This window comes from Dermacentor andersoni, chromosome 6 (genome assembly GCF_023375885.2).
Source record: "Dermacentor andersoni chromosome 6, qqDerAnde1_hic_scaffold, whole genome shotgun sequence".
In the NCBI taxonomy this organism is placed as follows: domain Eukaryota; kingdom Metazoa; phylum Arthropoda; class Arachnida; order Ixodida; family Ixodidae; genus Dermacentor; species Dermacentor andersoni.
The window spans coordinates 52,020,265-52,041,679 of NC_092819.1; the positions used below are offsets into that span (position 1 = coordinate 52,020,265).

The 21,415-nt window shown below is 49.2% G+C and overlaps 1 protein-coding gene across 2 annotated transcripts in view; it reads left to right on the top strand.

The window, feature by feature from the left end:
- Positions 1 to 21,415, top strand: part of LOC126522907 (calcium-activated chloride channel regulator 2-like) — a 527,003-nt gene that overhangs the window by 500,145 nt on the left and 5,443 nt on the right. For both annotated transcript variants that reach the window (XM_072288729.1, XM_050171751.3), the window contains 4 exons: positions 17,203 to 17,337; positions 18,170 to 18,314; positions 19,175 to 19,339; positions 20,704 to 20,934. In XM_072288729.1, coding sequence (XP_072144830.1) covers positions 17,203 to 17,337; positions 18,170 to 18,314; positions 19,175 to 19,339; positions 20,704 to 20,934 — 676 coding nt within the window. The remainder of the gene's footprint in view (positions 1 to 17,202; positions 17,338 to 18,169; positions 18,315 to 19,174; positions 19,340 to 20,703; positions 20,935 to 21,415) is intronic.

Sequence of the window (21,415 nt, forward strand, 5' to 3'; positions counted from 1 at the left end):
ACCTACGCTTCGCTGTGTACATTGTTTGCCAAATGTACACAGGACGCTCCGCGCCTTCGTTACGTAGTTAGTAGGTCTCCCGCGTGGTGGCGCTCTTGCCACTCCAGACAGAAAGCCCCTTAAACTTCGTAAAGTAGCGGCACGCTTTGAAGAATGCCGCCTCCTCCTCGCGCGCTCTGGCCGAAGCCAACGCCGCGTCGCTATTGGCCTAATAGCATCACGTGGGCCCTCGCGCCGTGCATCAGCGCCATTTTTGCTCGAGAAGCGTCTACGGAGTGGCGAGGAGCGCATGTTGGCGCCGTTGCTACGCACGAGCAGTGTAGGCGGTGCCACGGTCGAGGAGGCAGCGTGAAAGAGAGGAGAAATTAGGAGGAGTGAAGGCGGAGGAGGAGAGTGTCACTACGTTACGAAGTTTAAGGGGCTTTATCCAGACAGTGTATGCAGTGTCTCGTAGAACTTTTCTGTGGTTGCGACGATGCCACGGAACACATCCTCTGCTTCTAAGGCGTGTAGGACGCAAAACGATGTGAAGCGTCTGCAACGAGAAAGATGCGCTCTTTCCTTTTCAGTCGCTTCGTCTTCACATTATATAGCGTCCTTTACACCATAACAAAGTATGAACCGACTTAAGCGTATATCCCAGGCAACAGCTAGTGATACACCCTCTGCTATACCACCCTTCTAATGATGGTCAAAGACATTTTCTGCGGGCTAGTCTGAACCGATCCGACGAAAGAGTGTCCGCAGAAGCTAAGATATTCGGACACTCGGCTTCAACCGCATACAAACCATCTGGAGCGCTGCTGCGTTTCTTGGTGGACGACTGGGCTCTTCGACATACTTAGTATACGTGGATAACGCTGTTGTATGTGCGCGCATTATCTACGTTCATTTTCCGTTATTTTTTTTCTTTCCTAGTCCTTTTCCTGTATCCTTGTCAAGGGTAGCAAACCAGGTGCAGCCTGATTAGCGGTCCTGCTTCTCTCTCTCTCCGTCATCGCCTTTATTTTTTGTGACAACGCATGAAGCCAACAGATAACAATACCAAAGGAGCATAAGAAGAGTTAACTGTTCTTTTTAATTGACATGTAGAAATAATAAGAAAAAAATGGAGATAAAGGTGGGTGAAAGGACCACTCGCCGTAGTTGAGAACCGGACCCAATGCGCGCATTACGGGTGCGACGCTCTACCATGATAGAGGTAACTAGATATTACGAAATTCATACCTCTAACACGTTTCCTTAAAGCCGCCCGATTTTGGGCCCATCTCCCTGAGTCTATATCTCTGTTTTAAGCCCATCACGTTACCCACTTCGCTGAATAAGTAGTTTTAGCGTTGCGCCGCTTAGCACGATGTCGCGGGCTCGACCCCACAGCTGTGGCGGCCGTATTCCGATAGGGGCGGAATGCAAAAAGAAAAAAAAAGAGAACGTTCCTGTAGCTTTGGGTGCATGTCAAAGAACCCCGGGCGGTAAAAATTAATCTGGAGTCGTCAGCTGCGCTGTCCCTCGTAATCCACCGTGCAGTTTCGAAACATTAAACCTTACAATATAACCGAGGTACTTCTGCGGTCATCCTCCCGTGCATTTTCTCGCGTATTTATATACGCGTACTAGATCTATAGCCCAGGGAGTTTTAACCGGCGCCACTCCCGGCGCCATTGCTGTTGTGTGAACTGGAATGTTCCCACTGGAAGTTCCATCTCACGTTCGATTAAAAACTGTTCTATACCTCGGCAAGCACTGTGCTGTTTACGAGCGCTCAGTGGTGGCAGCTGCAGATATCTCAAGAGCGTGACGACACGCTCATTTTTCGTCTCCAGCGTACAGGACTCGCAAGGTGTGTGTGTGTGTGTGTGCGTGCGTGCGTGCGTGCGTGCGTGCGTGCGTGCGTGTGCGTGTGCGTGTGCGTGTGCGTGTGCGTGTGCGTGTGCGTGTGTGTGTGTGTGTGTGTGTGTGTGTGTGTGTGTGTGTGTGTGTGTGTGTGAGAGAGATATAGCGTCGACTCGACTCATGTACCGGGCTCGTTTCGCCAGTCGCGATAAATCAACGTGACACCACCGCTCTTGGGCTGCAGAATGTCTCTCGTTCGGCGAGCTGTTCAATTGCTTCCGACTGGCCTTATCCCTGCCGGAAATGACGCGAAGGCGGCGAGCGAGAAATCGAATAGCTAGCTGCTGCGCTAAAACAACGGGCAGCGGACTGCCCGAACCTCTTCGAGGTGAAGCCGACGGGCTTACTCCTGCAGGATAAGTTCCAAAGCTAAGACTTCCTTAACTTCAGCTTCACTGGCCTCGCTCTGTTTCTTTGGGACACGGTTATCGCTTCGAGAATCTGGGAAATGTTACGTATGTGTGTGTGTGTGTGTTTTCTTTTTTTTTTGGGGGGGGGGATGGTGAGGGAGCACGTATGCCGAATCACTGTGGACACACTTTCATTTATTTGGAATAGTGTCATTGTATCATTTGTCCTTTGATGCTTCAGTTTGCTCCTTCTTACTTTTAGTCAGTTTTCGTTTTTCTTGCTTTCCTTGTTTCTCACTATCTTTCTACATTTCACCTCCTATTGCTTTGCTAGTAGCTGGATTCGCGCGCTTCCAGCGCGACGTGATGGTGCAGTTTTAAATAGACCCTAAAGACGAAACATTAAGTTACTCTAGGTTGGTAGATTACACGTCGGAAACGATAAAAGGCCTCACATGACTTGCCCTTCAGAGGAACGCCGAGCTTGCTATTTACTTCGTTCCTTCGGGACGTTGGCTTAGTTTACAAGCACTGGAATACATTTATACGCTCCATCAACCTTTGCCTCTCACCTGTACATAGAGTGATCACGCATGTTACTAACGCTTACTTTCATTTCCTTCTTTTTTTTCTCTTCATTCTCTATTTGTCTCTTTTTCACCGCACTCCTGCTCTTCCTCCTCCTCCTTCACTTAGGGCCTTTCTGTCCCGATTCCTTTCCGTATGCAGAATAAGAAGTAGCCTGCAGATGATTAGATAGACGGCGGCAGAATTCCCCCAATTTTCGTGCACCCACCGCGGTCACTCCGTGGCCATGCCATCATGGGGCTGAGCGCGAGGGCGTGGGTTCGATTCCGCGGCGGCCGTGAGTTCGAGAAAGCAGCGGCCGCCGGTTTTCGAGGGGGTCGTATTTCAGAAACGCTTTTGTGCAGCGGTCAAAATAATCCGGAGGACCCCACTGCGGCGTCTCTCATAGTTCGTGTGTTTCTTCGGCACATTAAACTCAATCGATCAATTAATCAATCTGTTTTTCATTAAAAATATATTTATCTCTCACACACGCACCGATTCGGACTAATCTATAAAAGTTGATGGCGACTCTAAGTGAAAGCGATGGCTCTACTGAAACAAAGAAGGCTGTGGCGGCTCTTTTAAAACCACTTGCTGCGGGGAAACAACGAAGGCAAGCGGGTACAGTGGTGAATTGATTCAGTTTCGATGTAATGCCCTACGTACAAATCTAGCCCGAGCAACCTCTGTTGTTCTATATTGTTCTTACGGTACTCACTGGTTGAATTGTAGAAATTTTTATTCCTCTCCTTGTTGTTAAACCTTGCAACTGTTTCTTAAGCAAGTGCGTGCAGTCAACCACACGCGGCGTTTCGTACGTTATTTCCGGAAAACGAAGAAGAAACGGACTCAACCTGCGTAACTGCGCAGGAAAGACAAGTGTCTGTTGAAGTTTACCGACTCACAGGACATACAGCTGTGCCTCAAAACGAAAAGTCACAGAAGGTGGCTCGAAAGCGTTCGAGGCCATGCTTCATAGCTGCTTCTTACGGTAGCGTACCACCTAGAAGTGCAGACAGTGAGAGAGGAAAGGCAGGGAGGTCCACCAGAAGCAAGTCTCTGGTTCACTACCCTGCCCGTGTGTCGGAGAAAAGGGGGTTAGAAAGAAGGGAGTAGGCAATAGAGAAAAAAAAGCAAGACAGAAAGTGCTGTAGGCGTTCACTAGCTGCGGTGGATCGTAGAAAGCACAGCAGTGATTTAGGTATTCTGATAGGATGCAGAGTCGCGTCTATGTTGGGGACTTCCTCTTCCAGCAGAGGCCGGTCGCCGAGCTTAATCCGCAAACACTACATGGAGGCAACACTTCACGTGCTGCTAGTAAATTTTTCATTTCGTGCCAGTAAGTCTAGGCTATGCACTGTTCAGTAATCGCGAGCCAACTAGCTCAGACGAAACCGTCGTAGAGCTGCGCCATTCTTTTCTGTCCCCGATTCGCTTTGTCGTCGTTACCGTCGTTTTTTTTTTTTTTTTTTTCTCGTTTTAGGAACGAACTCAAAACAATGTCCCCGTTAGAACGAAAAGAAAAAATACAGCCGACAAGAAATTTAAAAAGAGAAGCGTGAGCGTATTATCAACGGTGCTCCGTGATCTAGACACACTGCCGGGCTATGGCGCCGCGTAATCCAGTAATCCCTCGGAACCGCTTCGATCGATGCCGATGACGACGACGCGAGTAAACGCGGTTAGTTTATCACGCGTCGCCCTCTATTCTACTTCCACTTATTCCAAACCCGCCAACCAGGCCTTTCACGAGCCCGCATCCCTGCCCCCCCCTCCCCTCCTTCCTCCCCACCCCTTTTCTTCCCTACTTTTTTTTTTTATTTCTTACCCGCGCGACAGTCGAAAAGCAAAGAAGCATCAATGCACACCGCAGCAGGCTCTTCTCTACAGACACGTGCAACATCAACCAACTTCCGCTCGTGCGATAAAATAAGCTGTCCACGGTGTGTCAGAAAAATAGAGGAGGCGGGTGGAGGCATTATAATGCTTTTTATTAACATTACAAGAGGAATTTCTGGCTCTGCGATCGTTCAGCTTTCGTGGGTACGATGGTGAGAACATGGATTTGTCTCGTACTCTTTGTTGTGGCTTCAGAGGTCTCTGTGGCGTTGCTTGTCATGCTTTATCTGTCTTCGATGGCTTAAATTTCCAAGCAACAACATTCACATTGTCATCGCGAATTGTTGCGTTTAGAACGGAATAATATCGTTGGATGTGATCAGCCAACAAAGTCGCAACGTGGTTCGAAAGCCAGACGAACGATGTTCAGGCAAAATGCGTGTTCTTTCCACCATTCCCGTGCTGGAGTATACTATTCCGAGCGCTATAATTTCGCTACATTGCCCGATTCGCCGTCTTACCGTCGGTTCCGATTGGCTCGCAGAGCTGCTACGGCCTCTCTGATTGGCCCACAAATGCCAAGATGGCGGCATCCGACAACGTGGCGCGATTCGACTGTGTCCAGAATGCCACCCCACTTGCAACGCCGTGCTTGCAGCTCCATGCTTGGAGATTTTTTTTTTTTTTTTTTGCTGTGCTTGTTGTTACATATTAACTTGAGGGTGAAGTGCGCGAGGACTGGAGGATAAAGGAAACAAACATGCTTGCAGCTCCACACACTAGCGCCAGGGTTTGTCTAGTTCTCTTTTTTTTAACTCTGGCGCATTTAGCTGGAAACACTGCGGGGAGGTGGTTGACTGCGTAGCTCTCGAGCAGGAAGTAGAAGACAGAGTGGTTCGAGGTTTCCGCTCCCCCGACTGCCTCCCCCCCCCCCCCCCCCCCCCCTGCCACACTCGGTTCAACTTACCGTGGCGCTCGGTCGACGTCGGTGCATGCCGCCGCAGCATCACACACAAACACGCGCGGCTGTTCGCTGGGCGCGTCCCATATTCGACACCATTTTTTACGCCGCACGTTGTAACCCCGCGGCAGGCGCACGGCTCGAGCCTTTAAGACCAGCTCGCGGTGCGGTGGCGTGCACGCGCCAGCACCACCGACCGGCACTGCTATCCCGCGCTGCAGTCAAGCCAGCCTCAGCGTTCTTCCGCGGCTGGGGAATATTTTTCGGCTATTTTTCAGACTCTCTGCCGCGAGCTTCCGCTTCCTGCCCGTCCTTTACCCGTGGCTCTGACTGTATACACTCTTACGGTGCAATAACGTGCAGTGTTCTAGAAGCCGGACGCTGCTCCCGACGTGCACTTAGAGGAGTAGTTAGAGAAACGCGCCGTTTTTCTCGGTTGAGATATTACGTTGCCTGCTCAACAGAATTTCGGTTGAAATGCAGTTGACTGTGTGCACGTTTTCTCACAAACGGTCAACCACTCTGAAGCCGAGTTCGTAAACCTCAGTTGAACACATATAGCGCTTGTAAGCTGTTTCTTACAAAAGTAGCAGTAAAGGCCCTGTTGTCTTTCTGTTGCTTTTTTGTAGTGTCCGCAGATTTTTATTTCCTTTTCCTTTTTTTTGCATGTGATCGGCCAATGGGAAGCCAAATTTGCAAACGCCATTCGCAGCACCCATACAAACGCTAGTCATTATTTGGCTGACAACTTGGCTGTTGTTGGCTATTGAGAGCTCGCGAGCACCATACAATCGTCAGCAGCGGCCATCGCAAAAACTTATTTCGACGTTGCATAGACAGCCCAATCACATCTCTGTACCTCTAATGCCCGCAAAGACAGCTTCCACAAAACGTATTTAGCCTGCCACCCTAGTCTACGTTCTTATCAGACCATAGTTGCAGAGTCTGTGAAGACTTCTATGTCCTGCCCAAGGAGAATCGATATAACTAAGTTCATCGGATATGCCTGATAGCTTATTGGCGTGTTTTTATTGGTTCATTTTTTGCAAGGAACGAATGGCGATTGAGCAGCGCCGGCGAGGTCGGCCGAACACTCCGCGTGATGTCGCATGCCAATGTAACTAAAAAAAAAAAAAAGAAGACTCCATGGGCCTCACAGTAGTTGTCGACCAAGTTCTCTTGGTATGGTCACGCGCAGGCAAAGTGAAGAAACTTGTGATTAGGAAAGATTGTCGACAAAATGAGCATTATAGGAGCAGTTAAGTTTATGGAGAACTCCATTACAGACAACATTAATAATTCGTTATGGCTGGAACACATTACCTAGTGCAGAAAACGAACGATAAAAAAATTAAAACAAGGCGCGTACATGATAGCGCTAGACTAACTCTATCCTGCCCACATTTCTCTGTACCGCGCGCGTTTCGCGCCGAGTAATACATTTGAGGCCAACCATAAGTCACTTGCAAAAAAAAAATAAACTAGCCCAACTTCCTTCTCCTAGAAACTCGACCTCGGGACAGCAGGCCATCGCGAGTTCTCGTAGCCTCGCACAATGCTGCACCGCACCCATCGCGCTAAGCAGCAGAGTCTCTTTCCGTTCAGTGCACTCACTTCCGCGTACCTCCTCGCCCTCCGGCTTTCACCCTTCGCGAACCGAGATTTCCTTTTCTTTTTCCCTCCTGGCGTGTTTGGTGCATTCGCTTTTGTGCGCACGCGACGTGGAAGGGACGCCGGCGAATCCTCGGTATATAGGGCTTCCACTCCTAGAAAAAAAAAGCCGCGGTTTTGCCCGTATAGCCCGGCGAGCCGACGTTATTTATTCGAAGCCAAACCGCGTTTGTCGTCCCGGGGGCCGGAGGCAAAAGGGTGGGTGGCGGGGGGGGGAGTAGTGGGTGCGAGGTACCAAGAGGCTTCCGTGCGACGCGTGAGCGGGTCTCAGTGAGCGCATCCTTTTCGCGTGCTTTCGTGTGCATGCGAACCGAGGTGCCCGAGTTTTCAGTATATGCAGTTTCTGTTGTTTCTCTCTCTCTCTCTCTCTCTCTCTATTGCTTGTTTTGCGTCTGTCGACCGAAGAGCGGGTATAGTCTGCTTACGCGGGGAAGCAAAAACGGGAAGCAGACAAACGCCGAGATTAAAATTGAGCCCGAGAGAGACCGAACGATGGTGCGCATGCGCGCGCGGCGTCGCCGTTTTGTCGCCGCGAGAAGGTTGGACGGGAAAAGTACAGCGCGCCTAGCGGACGAGAGACGCAGGAAGAAGTGAGTTGGCGCACGCGACGACAAAGCGGGTCCAGATCCTTTCTTCTTTAAAAATTTTTTATTAGACACTCGTAGGGAGTGTGGCCCTTACAGTCTGAGCTTCCTAATCACTTACAAAAATGCATTAACCTACAAAAAAAACACACACACAACCTAAATTCAGCAGCTTTTCTCAATAATATGTATTGAAGGCCACATAAATTCAGTAGCAATTATTTAGTATGTCAACATGAAATTTTGAAAGGCATGGCTTTTTTTTTTCTTTTGTCGACGCTCTCGAACATTCTTGTGACGTAAGTAAAGAACTTGCCCACAATGCGGCTGCATTTATTGCTACCCGCCGCGGTAGCTTAGCGGAACTGAGCTCGAGCTCGCGGGTTCGATCCTAACCGCGGTGGCCGTATTTCGATGGAGCGAAATGGAAGCACGCGCGTGCACTTTGATTTAGGTGCACGTTAAAGAACTCCAGGTGGTCGAAATCGACCGCAGTTCGCCACTGCGGCTCCCTCGTAATCGGTCCGTGGATTTCAGGGACATGAAACTCCCAAATTTAGCTTCGCGTTTATTGCTTGATTGGATAACAAACAAGCTTGGATAGAAACATTAGAATCGAGGTTGTATTCTCGGATCAATCCTTCAATTGCGATGCCTGTAGCCAGCGAGTTTGCAGTTAACCTCGTCGTTACACGTAAGAAGAAGCGGCGCCGGCTGCAATGAGAGACGAAGTGTCTTTCCCGGCTGTCGGCCTGGTGAGCTGCTCTATATACACGCTGGGTGACAGGTGAGATGAGCGAAAGCCGGCAGAACCTCAAATGCAATAGACACGTTGCGTTGGACTTCTTGGTTTGAACCATGATGCGACACCAGTTGTAGAAGATGGGGAAGCGGGACCCAGACGCTATAGCCAGCGACAGCAGCGCCCTGTCGTTTCACTTTCAGTTCGTGTCCCTTTCCCTTAGCGCCGATATCGATCAAGTGCCATACGTGTCATTCACATTGGTTCAGCGATTGCACAACGAGCGCATTTTTGTGATTTACGTGGATCTCAACAGGATAATCGTAGTTATCCGAGAGCTAAAGAGTCATTTTAAGAGAGAGACACAGCCATAAAATAAAGAAAGAAAGGAGGGGGGAGGGGGTATTTCCAGCACGCTGACGCATATGATTCGCTCGAACATGCCTGCTGCGTTGCTGTTCACGCTTCAGTGGAACCCTAGCTCTCTCCTCATCCACCTGCCGTGCCTAAATCGCGTCGTCTGGCGCGTCGCGTCGCTCTCTTCGTCACGTGTACGTGAGCAGGTTGCGACGCGCCAGACACTCCGCGATTGTTCCACCTCCTCCCCCCACCACCGTTCCCTCCTGTCTGCTACAGTGGTTCGACGACGCCTAGCCTTGTCAACAAGAAACACGACAGCGAAAGAAGAAGCAGAAAAAAAGAAAGACAGCGAGCAAACGAAACGTGCAGGGCCAGACACTTTAGCAGCGAGCTTTCGTTTTACTTTCCCCCCTCCCTTTGTTTTGCTCGAGCGTAACGCATAGTTTCGATTTCCGATACCCGGGCTTCGCGCGAGCGCGCGCACATCCGTACCACGTATACGCGACGTATTATTATAATACACGCTCGCCCCGTGTCTGTATATACCTCTTTAATAAGCCACGCGCCATCGGAAACGAACAGCGCCGGTGTACCCGCTCGCTTGCTCGCTTTGTGTCGAGCCTTTCGATGTACTTCGTTTCTTCGTTCTCGTCGTTCCTTTGTCGGACACGTTTCCGCTCGCTTTCTGGTCACCGGCGGCGCGACTCTGTCGCAACCTCTCCCCCCCTTTTTCGCCTAGTACCCTGCCCCGCGCCACCAGCCTCGCTTGCTTGTCACTTACTACCGTGTTCACCTCTGTAGAAGCCGCGCTTTTGTCGCCAAAACTGTGACATACTGAAAGTCTTTACGCCAGCCAGGCTTACGACTAACTGCGAACTCCACTTAATGACTCCGTGAATGCTGCGTAGAACATGGAAGTCTCTTCCATATCTCTCACTATATCGGTCTCTTTATATATCAAACTATCTATCTGTCTATCTCTCTGCCTCAATTGTATGAAGCCAACAGACAATGTAACCAAGAAAAACATAGGATATTTTACTTGTTTTTAAATGTAGAAATCATAATTAAGAGAAATTAATGTTATCTATCTATCTATCTATCTATCTATCTATCTATCTATCTATCTATCTATCTATCTATCTATCTATCTATCTATCTATCTATATATATATCTATCTATCTAATCTGCCCGTCCGTCCGTCCATCTGTCTGTCTGTATGTCCGTACGTCTGTCTGTATTTATTTATTTATTTATTTCTCTTCGGTGTGTCTCGCTGTTGGTTACGTTAATTGTAGAAGTATAATTTCATGTGCACGTGTATTAAACCCTCTGCGTCGCAGAAGAGCTTCATAGGAACTTCAGCTTATAGTGTAGCAGTCAGTTCCGTGTTCTCCATTCTTCCCACTCATTCGCGTTATGCATGCGTTCACATTGATCGTCCATTATCGGACCTGGCAGCCTGCTACCGCCAGCGATGACCCACTGTATAGGAAAACTTCAATATCCTTCGATCACTCTCGCCCTCGACCTTGCTCATTTCAGCCTTCCCTAGCGCACGCGTTGAAAAGAGTGCCCGTGGACGATTCCTTCTTTTTTTTTTTTAATAACATTCGTCTCCAAATGGGCGGGGGGCCTGCTACATCATTTCTTCGTCTTTTTCTCCCAACACTCCTTCCCCGTGCAGCGCTGTTGAGGTCACCTCCACTGAGAGTCGGTTACGGCGCCGCACTTGTCTCAATTCCTTTTCAATCTTCAAAGTCACTCACACACATCACGAGGGGTGGTGGAGGGAGTGCCTTACGCGAGTAAACACGGTGCTGCGCACCTCGTCGGTGCCTCGTCGCGCACACCCGTGCGTCGTTCTCCACGGTGCGTTTGCTGCCTGACGTGACTCGGCATTTTTCCTCTCTCTTCCGGCAACTGCCGGTCGTGTAACGAACGCGCCGACTCATTACTCCCGCCGCGGATTTGACCTCGGAGCGCGCGCCTCCTCGCGGACAAAAAGCAAAGTGCGCACGAAAAAAAAGAAAGCAATCTGTTGTCCCTGTGTGATTGGGGAAAGGAGTCGCTAGGAAAGGGAAAGTTAAGGGCAGGGAGGGGGAGAGCGGGCGACACGTCGAACTATGACAGCAGTCGCAGAGGAAGGTGGACACCGAATCAAGCGAAGTCGCCCTTTAGTTGCTGTCGCTGGCGGCCTGTGCAGCGATCGGGCAGCGAATATTTCCGTTTCATTTATTCTTTGTTGCTTTTGGTGCTCCGATCGAGACACACCCGAGTACGCGGTAAGTTGAAGCAATGCAGCTATAACGTTGACTCGCACCGCTGGCTTCTCGCAAGTATGAATGAACATAGTCATTCTTTCTTTCTCAACAAAGTAGCCTACTCTTGCCTATAATAAACAGAAGAATTATGGGATATTTGCCGCCATTTTCACACCCATATTCGTTTGGAACTCCGTTTCAAATATAATCGAATGGTGGGGTTTCATCTATGCTCGATTATTTCAAAATTTCCAAGAGTTATATTTACTTACGCCTGTTTAAACTGCACTGATCTCCTGCATTGTATTTTTATTTTGTTTTATTGTTCAAATGTTTTGCTCTCTTTGCGATCTCATACACAGTAACGCATACAAGTGTAAAGCCGTTGTTACGCAGTGACGGTGCATTCCCCAAATCGCCCGTTAATCTTTTTTTACGTATTTTGCATGCTCGATACATTAATGGTCTGCTGATACTCTTACTTCGGGACCCCCTCTTCTAACATTGTTCGCGCTCTCCATGCAATTTAGCGTAAATGTTCAATCAATCACTTAAGCCTTAAACGTTGGCCAATCGTTACTCCAGCACATAACCAACGTTGGCTCAACGTCTAATCAACACTGGCACCTTCTTTTATAGTGCTACGTGTGACACGCGCACACACACACGAGAAAGGCGAAGCTGCGCTGGGCGACTTGTCTTTCTCATCTGTGCCTGTATACTTGCGCTGGCCGTTTCAAGACGTAAACACGCCGGCCGATCCAGAAGCGAATTCATGAGGTCCTTTGAGGCGCGCGGCACGTATAGGTCCGGCTCTGTACGTATACCGTCCCGCTTCTTAGTAGGCGCCGTCGCCGGTGGCTCGGTTTTAACCTTACGCCTTGTTCCCGAAGTCCCCACTACTCCCTCCGCTTTCCCCTCCACGACTCCCTTCGTGACCGTTGTCTTCCGGCGTCCGACATCTGCGAAAGCCCGTTTCAGTGACTCTTGGCGGCACGGCGTAGACATTGTAGCCGATGTTCGGAACGTGCGATGGAAGCTGTGTGCGGCACTGCTTGCAGTGGGATTGCGCTTGCGGAAGAAAGAAACAGAATGTCCAGTACTATAGACTTTTGTTTCCTTCTCTTTAGTTCTGTTAAGATTTTACGCTGCGCTTTGGGCGATCTCTCTTCGATTAACTGGAGTATGGTTACTCTGACCTTTACTTAATGCCCCGAAAGACTGGCCTTTCTATTCTGTAGCTTCATTTTCACTGACTGTCTGCGTTTTTTTGTTTTTTTTAAGCGTGGAATGCTTTTAGCTCCCGTTGTCGGCGACCTTCAAGTGACCCTGAGCCAAAAGCGAGAGCTGTTTTCCGGAAACTCAAACGAGAACATACGAGCATCGGTGCAAGCACAAGACGACATCATCCGGGCAACCAGTCAAAACTTAAGAAAATGCGGTGTCTGGCCCCCATCCCTTTGTACAGAGACCGCATTAAATACGCTAATTACTGCCCAAACAAGTTACAAAAATTATTGCTTCCGAGTTCTTCCTAATGTTTGTTCACCATATCGCTCAAGCTGTAACTTCTAGTAAGCTGAAGTTTTATTTTTCATTTCCAAAAGGGCAACGTTCAAAAGCCAGATACAGGGCACCATACAATTTATTGTCATCTTTCGGCGCTGAGTCAAGGTTGCCTGTGCTCTTTTGAACGCCAGCGGTCCGTGACTTCCGCGGCACGAGTTTCGCGTCAGCTCGAGAGATGGCGCCACGCTGCGTGGCGTCACCTTCAGGCGCTTTTCTTCTAGCTGGGCAGTGAACTCGGTCTCCCTGGCCTCTTTCGCTGCCTGTCGTGCCGCCTTCAGCCGGTTTTCTTCCTCTAGCTGGGCAGAGTCCATATGGACCAGTCCACAGCATGGCGTGGTGCGGTGTAGTGTGGTGGGGGTGTGCCGTTGCGAAGATGCACTGCACCAATTTTAAGATTGTGGCTACTATCATCTCCAACCAATCTGATTTGCCGGTAGCCACTTCATGCTTGCATCTACTCTCGATTACGGGAGAGCCAGCAATCTTTTTCGTTCTCGTTTTTTCACGCGTACAGTGCTTCGGTTCGGAATAGCTTTTAACGTGAAACTTCGCCGCGTTCTTTTCCTTTCCATTTCAACTTATATTTCGTAGTTCTTGCTAGATCATCGCGCATATGCGCTATCCCGAAGAGCATTCAACCTTGATTTCAAAGTTTATGAGCTCGCAAAGGGATCGAGAGACTTAATAACCGGGGCTTGTTTGCTTTCTTTCTCTTTTCCGCTCTTTCTCTCGCTCTGTCTACTGCGCTTTCCACTCACAATAGTATCACTTGTACTCCAATAACCCTTTCTTTTTCGCTCTAATGGCAGCGCAGCTCCATTGTTCTTTCTTCATATCTTTCCCTTTTTTTAACCAATTAATTGTTCCTTGTCTTTTCTCGCTATTTCCCTCATTGCACTTTTATATCTAGGGTTTCTCGTTTCCCTCACAAAGCTTCGTCGACATCCTCTTTGTCGTGTTACGTAACGCATCACCCCCTCCTCCATGTGCGTGCTTCCCTAATTGCCCTCTTCACATCCTTCTCTCCCCCTTTTACTTTTACGCAGCTATCGTGCCTCCCCTTTTATTTCGTCTTCCTTACAACGAACCCACTCCGATCTGAGAGTGGAACGATGAGAAGAGGTCGAGGTCCCCGGAGGATCGGCGGAGGATGGGGTGGAACTTGCCTCCCGTATGACTCTATCGACCCGTCCAATCAATTTTTATCCCAACGGAATTGGCAGCCCCCTCCTTTACTTTTTTTTTCCTGCCGCGTGAGAAATAAAGGAAGGGAAGGTTGTCAAGAAATGAGCCGCCGAGGTGTTTTATGTGTGCGTGTGCGTAACGGTCGGCTCTGCTTTCTCAGTTCCGCGATCGCTGCCCCGCGCCTTCTTGACCTCTGCTGTGATCAACTTCCAGGCTCGTTTCAACTTTGTATCTGACTTGTCTTTTCTAATACTCCCCCGTGTTAGGACACACGTAATAAAGCCGCATCTCCCTCTGTCCTCTCTCCTCACTTCTGTTTCTCTCTGTCTATCTCTCATATATATATCCTAGCCCTCTATCATTCTCTCTCAATCTCTCTCTCTGTCTCACCGCCCTCACTCCGCTTCCTGTGTGCCATCCCCTGTTGGCCTCGTCAGACTTCGCTGTTCCGCCCTTGACGCTTCCGAGAGCAATTGTTCGTTACCTCGCCGAGTCGACGAGCGGTGGCGAGGTTTCTTTCGGGGACCGGATGCTTTGTTACGGCACGCGCTCTGCTCTGCAGTGTCCGTGCGTTGGTCCGCCCGTGCTGCTCCTTTCTGCTTCCGAGTCCCGAGTTTCGACGCCGCGAGCGCACAGATTGATAGGCACATGAGGTAGTACGTGGAGTCCTACGCTACGTTTCCCGCGGAGAGAACCGTGAGAGCACACGGTGCGCTCTGTTGGAAACAAGAAAATGAAGATACCCCGAGCTTTTCTTTTCTTTTCTTTTTAATTGCGATAGCAATTATACGGACACTCGCGGCGCGTTCACGCCGTTGGCGCCGCCGCTGCCGTGCCGTCCCGGTATCGACGGCGAACGTGCGTTCGCCGCGTAGAGGGTCAGGTGGTCTCCAGAGACGCGAGAGATGCGCGACGCGTTTCTCCGCAAAAAAAAATTATAGAAATAAAATTAAAAAAAGATTAAAGAAAACGAGGAAGCCAAGTCGGCGCATCCTCGCGCCCCACTGAATCGGCTCTGCGGCGAAGCCGGGGCAGTGTTCTGTATTCCGCTGTTGGCACTTGCATTGCGCGCACAAAACCGGCGGCAACTTTACGTGGCAGCGCAGCCAAAGCTACGCGCACACACTCGCACGTGCGGTATCTGCCCTTGTGTTACAACGCCGAGTAGTGCCGACGTTTTGCTGGCGGCTTACGGGAGCAGGAAAACCAGACATGGATTGTTCAGAAGAACTTCTTGCTGGTCTAGTAGGTTCATTGCTTTGAAGAACTAAGTTGCACACTCAAAAAAAGACAACCACAGGAAAAGGCGACGGAGACGGAAAGAGCGCATACTATCCACTGGTTTCATTTGTGTGAAGGTGCCTTACTTATGCGGAATTTTCTTTTACTCTTCCTCTTCCATTCTCCTCATCCTTTCATAGGCGGTGATTCTGCATATGTAAGGCACCTTTACATTCATAAAATCAGTTGATAGTTTGCGCTCTTTTCGTCTCCGTCGCCTTTTCCTGTGGTTGTCCTTTCTGAATGCGCAACTCGGTTATTCAAAACCAGACATGGATACCGGAAAGTCAGAAAACTAAGGACAGCAAGAAATGGAAGTCATCTTCCTAAGCAACCTTTTTATTTGTTATGAGATAAATTTTGAAAAAATATATATAAAAATAATTGGTATGGTTTCTTTTACGCTACGTCGCTTCCACTTCCTTTGTGCATTCGCGGAGTACATGCAGTTGTCGCCGGGTATAGTGTTCCCAGTGTGCCACTGTGTGCATACCACACCATTGTGTAGTAGTCCGTGTGTAACGTGGAACGGGCAGTACACTTCAAGCTACGAAAACGCTGATGGTTTTCTCTTCTGTCTCATCTCGTACATCATTGAGGTGCGACGCCTGCAACGCCGCCAGCGACGCTCCTCGTCTCGCCAGCGTCGTGAGACGCCTGGTAGCTTGCGGGGCGCTGTCTCTGCTGCACAGCAGAAGTTGCCTCGCGTGCTGTGTCGCGCCAAGATGTCGCCCCTGCGTATAGATGGTGTCCAAAGCCTGACGTCTATGACGCGTTTCCTGCTCCCAAAATCGCTTTCGCTGCATTTAACCAGCAAGAGCATAGCCTTTGAGATCCGCGTTTTAAATCCAGAGGGCGCCACCCTTTGATGTGTGGATGTGGACACCATGTATTCTCAGGACGTCGTTTGAGGAGCTCCAGCTCAACGCTAAGCCTTGCAATCGCTTTCAGTAGTTCGCCCTTCGGAAGAAAACAGCCCCCTTTTTATTCTTCATTTGGCTTTCTTACGAATCTCCTTTCTTGTTGTTGACGTTTCATCTTCTGAAGTCTTTGAAGTAGGATAAAAAAATGCACATTAAGGTCCACTGTTAAAGCCGATATAACCAGGACATTTATTTGCTTCTTGTAAGAAAGTGATTGACATAATCAACTGAACGTACATTTATACACAATAATCTTGTTTCGGGGCCCTTGTGCAACATTTGAACGATGACCAGTATTAGATATTACTATAACTACATGTTCCCTCTAATATTGAAAGATGTTGTACATTTGCTAAGGAGCTTCCTCCCACCCCCTTTCTATCCCCTTGTTTCCTTGTAACATTGCACAGAGACGTCATGTTTGCTTTTCTTTATTATTTCATTTTCCTGCCTAACACTTATTTTTGTCCTTTTGGCCTCTGAAAAACTTGCAGCAAAGCAAAATGTGTAATCATGATGGGCAAATTTCTCTCACTCTAAATTTCTGTAGTTGTATACTTGACTACCATGTGTGAGATCTCCCTTTATGCCTGTTCGGATTTAGACAAAAATTCTGGAGTTCGGCGTGTCAGAACCAGGATATGATTATGAGGCACTTCGTAACGGGGGGACACTGGATTTTTTTTTTTTTTTTTGCCACCCGGGGTTATTTAACGGACACCCAATGCACGTGGTGCACGGGCATTTTCTTTTTCCAATTTCGCCCCCATCGAAACGCGGCCGCCGCGGCCAGGATTTGATAGCGCGCCCTCTGGCTTAGCGGCGTCAACGCCAGAGCCGCTACGCCACCGTGGCGGTGTATACGCGCCTAGATTTGGCTTCTCGGGCAACCAGCACATTATTGCAACTTGCTTTGAGCCGACTTCTTAACCTCAAAGTACACTTTTTTTTTTCTCTTATCTACGTACCACTCCCGATTGTAGGACATGTCGTCTTTTGCGGTACGCAGGTTGGCATGTGGGAGCTCCGGGCCGAGCCGACCACGAAGACGGACCAGCCGGTCATAGGTCTGGTGTACGCCAGGCCGGCCGCCAAGGAGACGCCCATCCTGCTCGACGTGTGGATCAGCGGACACTCGTCGGCGGTGAGACATATGTCACCCTTGCAAAGCAGCAATACACGGTACCGCTCCGTTGTAGTATGCGAGTACCGCGCTTCTTGCGCTGCTGCTTCATTACAGTGCTCTAGCATGGCGTTACGGTCCTGCCGGTAACGGTACCGGCTGCTACGGCTGCGCGAGCGCGGTGTTTACTGGTCTCTCGGTACTTGCAGTCACCCTTCGTCGAGACCAGTGAGACGGCGTGTACGAAACCGCGGGCAGCACGAAGAGAAAATCTGGCCCTTCTCCGGCCCAGACGACGCAGTTCATTAGACAAATGAAAGCTAAATTCTGTGCGCCATTTGGTAGGTAGAGATTGAAACACTTTCGTAGCTCAGTGGCGTCTTTTATTAGGCCTAACAGACTCAAATAAAACAGCTCATCTCAGTATTAATTTTAGAAAAGAACACACATACAGCCAATACTTTGTTCTCAGCGTGACATTACACTAAGAAAATGCTGATTGTACCATTTATTTCTTGCTGTCACGACGGAGAGCAAGATACCAAGGGTGAACTATAACAATGTTTTGCAACCGGTGGAAGCCGTCCCTCTATGCGCTTGCCATGTGGTCCAGTATACACAGCGCATGCGAAGTCGTGGCCGCCGCTATCAATAATGGTAAGACGGTAACGCTGTGCTAAAAGGCTCTATTCGGTTATGCATAAGCACCGCTTCATACGGATACCACCTCACTGGGGTGAATTCGGCATTCCAGAACACATCGCGATAAAACAATCGGGCAGGCCCGTCAGCCACTTTAGCGCACACCTGCAGTATGTAATATAAGTTAAAAAAATGTTCTGCCGTCTTGCAGGTGAATGGTTCCGACAGATTCATCGTTTACGCCGAGCTGAAGAAGGGATCTCACCCGGTGGCCAAGGCCATGGTGACCGCCCTGATCCGCCACCCGGACACGGACAGCATTACTCGGCTGCATCTCATCGACAACGGAGCCGGAGGTACGTTTCGACAGCGTCCGTTGTCTTCCTCGAGGAGGTTTTTTTTTACGCAGGCGCACGAATTACACAATTGTAGCTCCACACCGTGTCGCGCGTGCAGTCGATATCGATCGCTTGTATCAGTGTCCTCAAAGAACCGTTGAAGCGCATTCACTGCCTTGCGATGCGCTGCTGGTGATGGCCATGAGCCCGACACATTGGCTAGTGAAAAAGGTCCGAGTTGGTCAAGTAGACGGAGTTCGTCTTCGAAGTGATATCAATGTATAATCTGAGTAAAAGAGAGGTCGAGAGGAAGATAGGGGCCGTAAATAATTGGTAGTAGTATAACTAGGAATGTGGATGGAATGTATAGCTCTAGTAACATTCCTTGTCCTACTACTGTTAATCACGTCTATACTATATGATGTGTTTGAAACAGTATAGAAGTAGGTGTACGTCCTCGTCACTGTGGCCGCACGGAGATGCTGGAGAGGACACACGCTTAATTCTATACAGGAAGTACTTGGTATACCTTCATACTTGTTAAGTATTATCCACTAACGTTGCTACGACCCTTTGATAGAGCTTCCGCAACTTCCAAAAAATACATGCAAGGAATGTTAACTTTAGTTGTGTAAGTAAATAACGCTTCTAAAGTATAAAAGAAAGGCCACACTTATCGCGAAAGAAGGCCTGAAGGAGCGCACACAGCTCATGTTTTGACTTTATGCGTTAAACCGCTCGATAAACCGGTCTTCCAAAGCGTCCACTTCGCTGTCAGCGCTATGCATTGTTGGGGGTGTTAAATGGTCCTACCTACGCTATATATAGCCATGGTCGATCGAGAGTGACGAACGTGTTGTCTGCTGGCGGTGGCGCAGATCCGGACATCACGCAGAACGACGGCGTGTACAGCCGCTACTTCACCGACTTCACGAGCACCGGCCGCTACGACCTCACCGTGGTGGCCAACGACAACGACGTCTCGGCTGTCGTCGTCGGTGCCTCCAACGCCGAGTTTGAGAGCAGGTTCCCCGAAGGCGCAGGTGGGTGCTTTGCTCCGGATGGATGGATGTTATGACCGTCCCCTTCGGAACGGGGTGGTGGGTTGCGCCACCAAGCTCTTGCACTCCGCTGCAATGCGATGCGCGTCCTCTGGCGGAAACCCCGAAATTAACGGGAATGAAAGGTCGCTAGCGCGTGCCTGCAATTCCGAGCGTTGTCAAACTCGCTGCTACTGTACATAGTGATCGGTCATTGCCTTAAGGGGACACTAAAGAGGCGTATTAAGGTAAGGTAGTAGACTAGCAAGGCCAGAAAAGACGCGATAAATGTGTATGTATCGTACAGTGCTCATATCGTGGCGCGATACTCGGAGCGCATGGCTCATGGCGCTTTTTATGCCACCGGTTGGTGCTGGGCACACCGAGCTGATGCACTATATTTTATGCAATGAAAGCTAGAACCTTTGTAGCGCATTAGGACAGAGTTTAGTGCCACAGTGATCACCCAGTGCCTACCGGTAGCGGAAAAAGCGCAGGCCGCCGCGCGGTCCAAGTATCGCGTTTCAATCGCTGAGCAATGTACAGCACATCGTATTTTAACTGTAACGCGGGAGCGTCAGAAGCATGTCATTTTAGCGCCTTACAACGACGATAATCAGTGGGACCGTCAGAAGTACGCACGGGTACACAAAGCGCTCTCCAGTGCAAGTGTCGTCTGCTACGCCGTTTCCTTCAGGACGACGCACACCCAAATTATAGTGTGCTGGAGCGATATAGTTAAAAATGCAGGAGGCTCTACATCGCTTAGAGTTAAAATGAAAACATTGGATTGAACTTCAGCAAAACTCTGATAAATGTAAAATGGTTTCACGTATACTGGAAGCTAATACACCGTATTATACCGCTTCGGTCACTCTTTATTGTGTAGTTTCGAAAATTTCTATGCTTGATTCCTGTGCGGAATTTCGAAGTCATGAGCTCGCGCTTTCTTTTTGTATTTGTCATAACGTACGAAAGAAAGAAAAAGCAAGAAGTGGAAATGTACACAGGTCAGCTGAACTAGGGTCCGGTACCACCACACAGGATGGTACACATTAAAAATCTGTTTCAGTGCGCGAATACACGCCAGCGATGCACTTTAGAAACATTTCCGAAAAATTTGAGGACCCTAAGTCAAAATTCGGCTCGTAGTAGAATACAGCTACGAAATTCCCGACGAAGAACCAGAGTACTGTCATAAAATTCCTCAAAACGTTTCCCATCCTGCTTGCGTATTTGTAGCTTCCAATCGTAGTCCACTTGTTTGGTTAATGGGCGCAAACTGCGCAATACGACGGTGCACAGAATACGACCCGGTGTTTCGCGACCGATCATGCATTCAGTGGTGTGCCATTACGTATTCGCAGAATACCCATCGTGTTGCGGCAGCCGCGTATCGGACAGCTACTCCCAGAAGACGAGCCGCTTCACGCGCATCAACCACTACGGCTCGTTCTTCGTGACGGTGCCCAAACCGGACCGAGACGTGCTGCCCCCCAGCCGAATCACCGACCTCCGCGTGGTGGCCACCGATAACCGCAGGATGGCCGTGACGTTCAACTGGACAGCGCCGGGCGATGACTTCGACGAGGGACAAGGTGAGACGCAGCTTCCAATGCGGCGTCGCCTCGTTATTCTGTAAATCTTTCTTCACCTCAAAGAGGGTGTAATGCAGGTGAAGCCCACTTTACGGAGCCTGTCTCTTTTCTTTTTGTACCTGTTTCTTCATTTTAGCCATTACTATATGCCGGCCCAGCCTGCTTTACTGCATTTGCTTTTTGTATTGTGTAAGGCTTCCTTTCCACAGCCTGTGCCTTCTGCAAATGAAACCTGCAATACTATTGAACTATGTCGGCTTAAAATGTTCTTCAATGTTGCGCTGTAACGCTGTCTTCACTTAAGTTATTGTTATGCTTCGGTGAAGCCTTCTTTGGTAGTCTCGCATGTAAAATTGCGAAAATTTCTCCACAACTAGCAATAAGCAGGTAAGGCCGGCTTGACCATTCTTCTTAAAGTATATTTTTTCTTAATATGATCAAAATATAAATCCACGAAATATGTTTCCCAGGAAGCACAAGT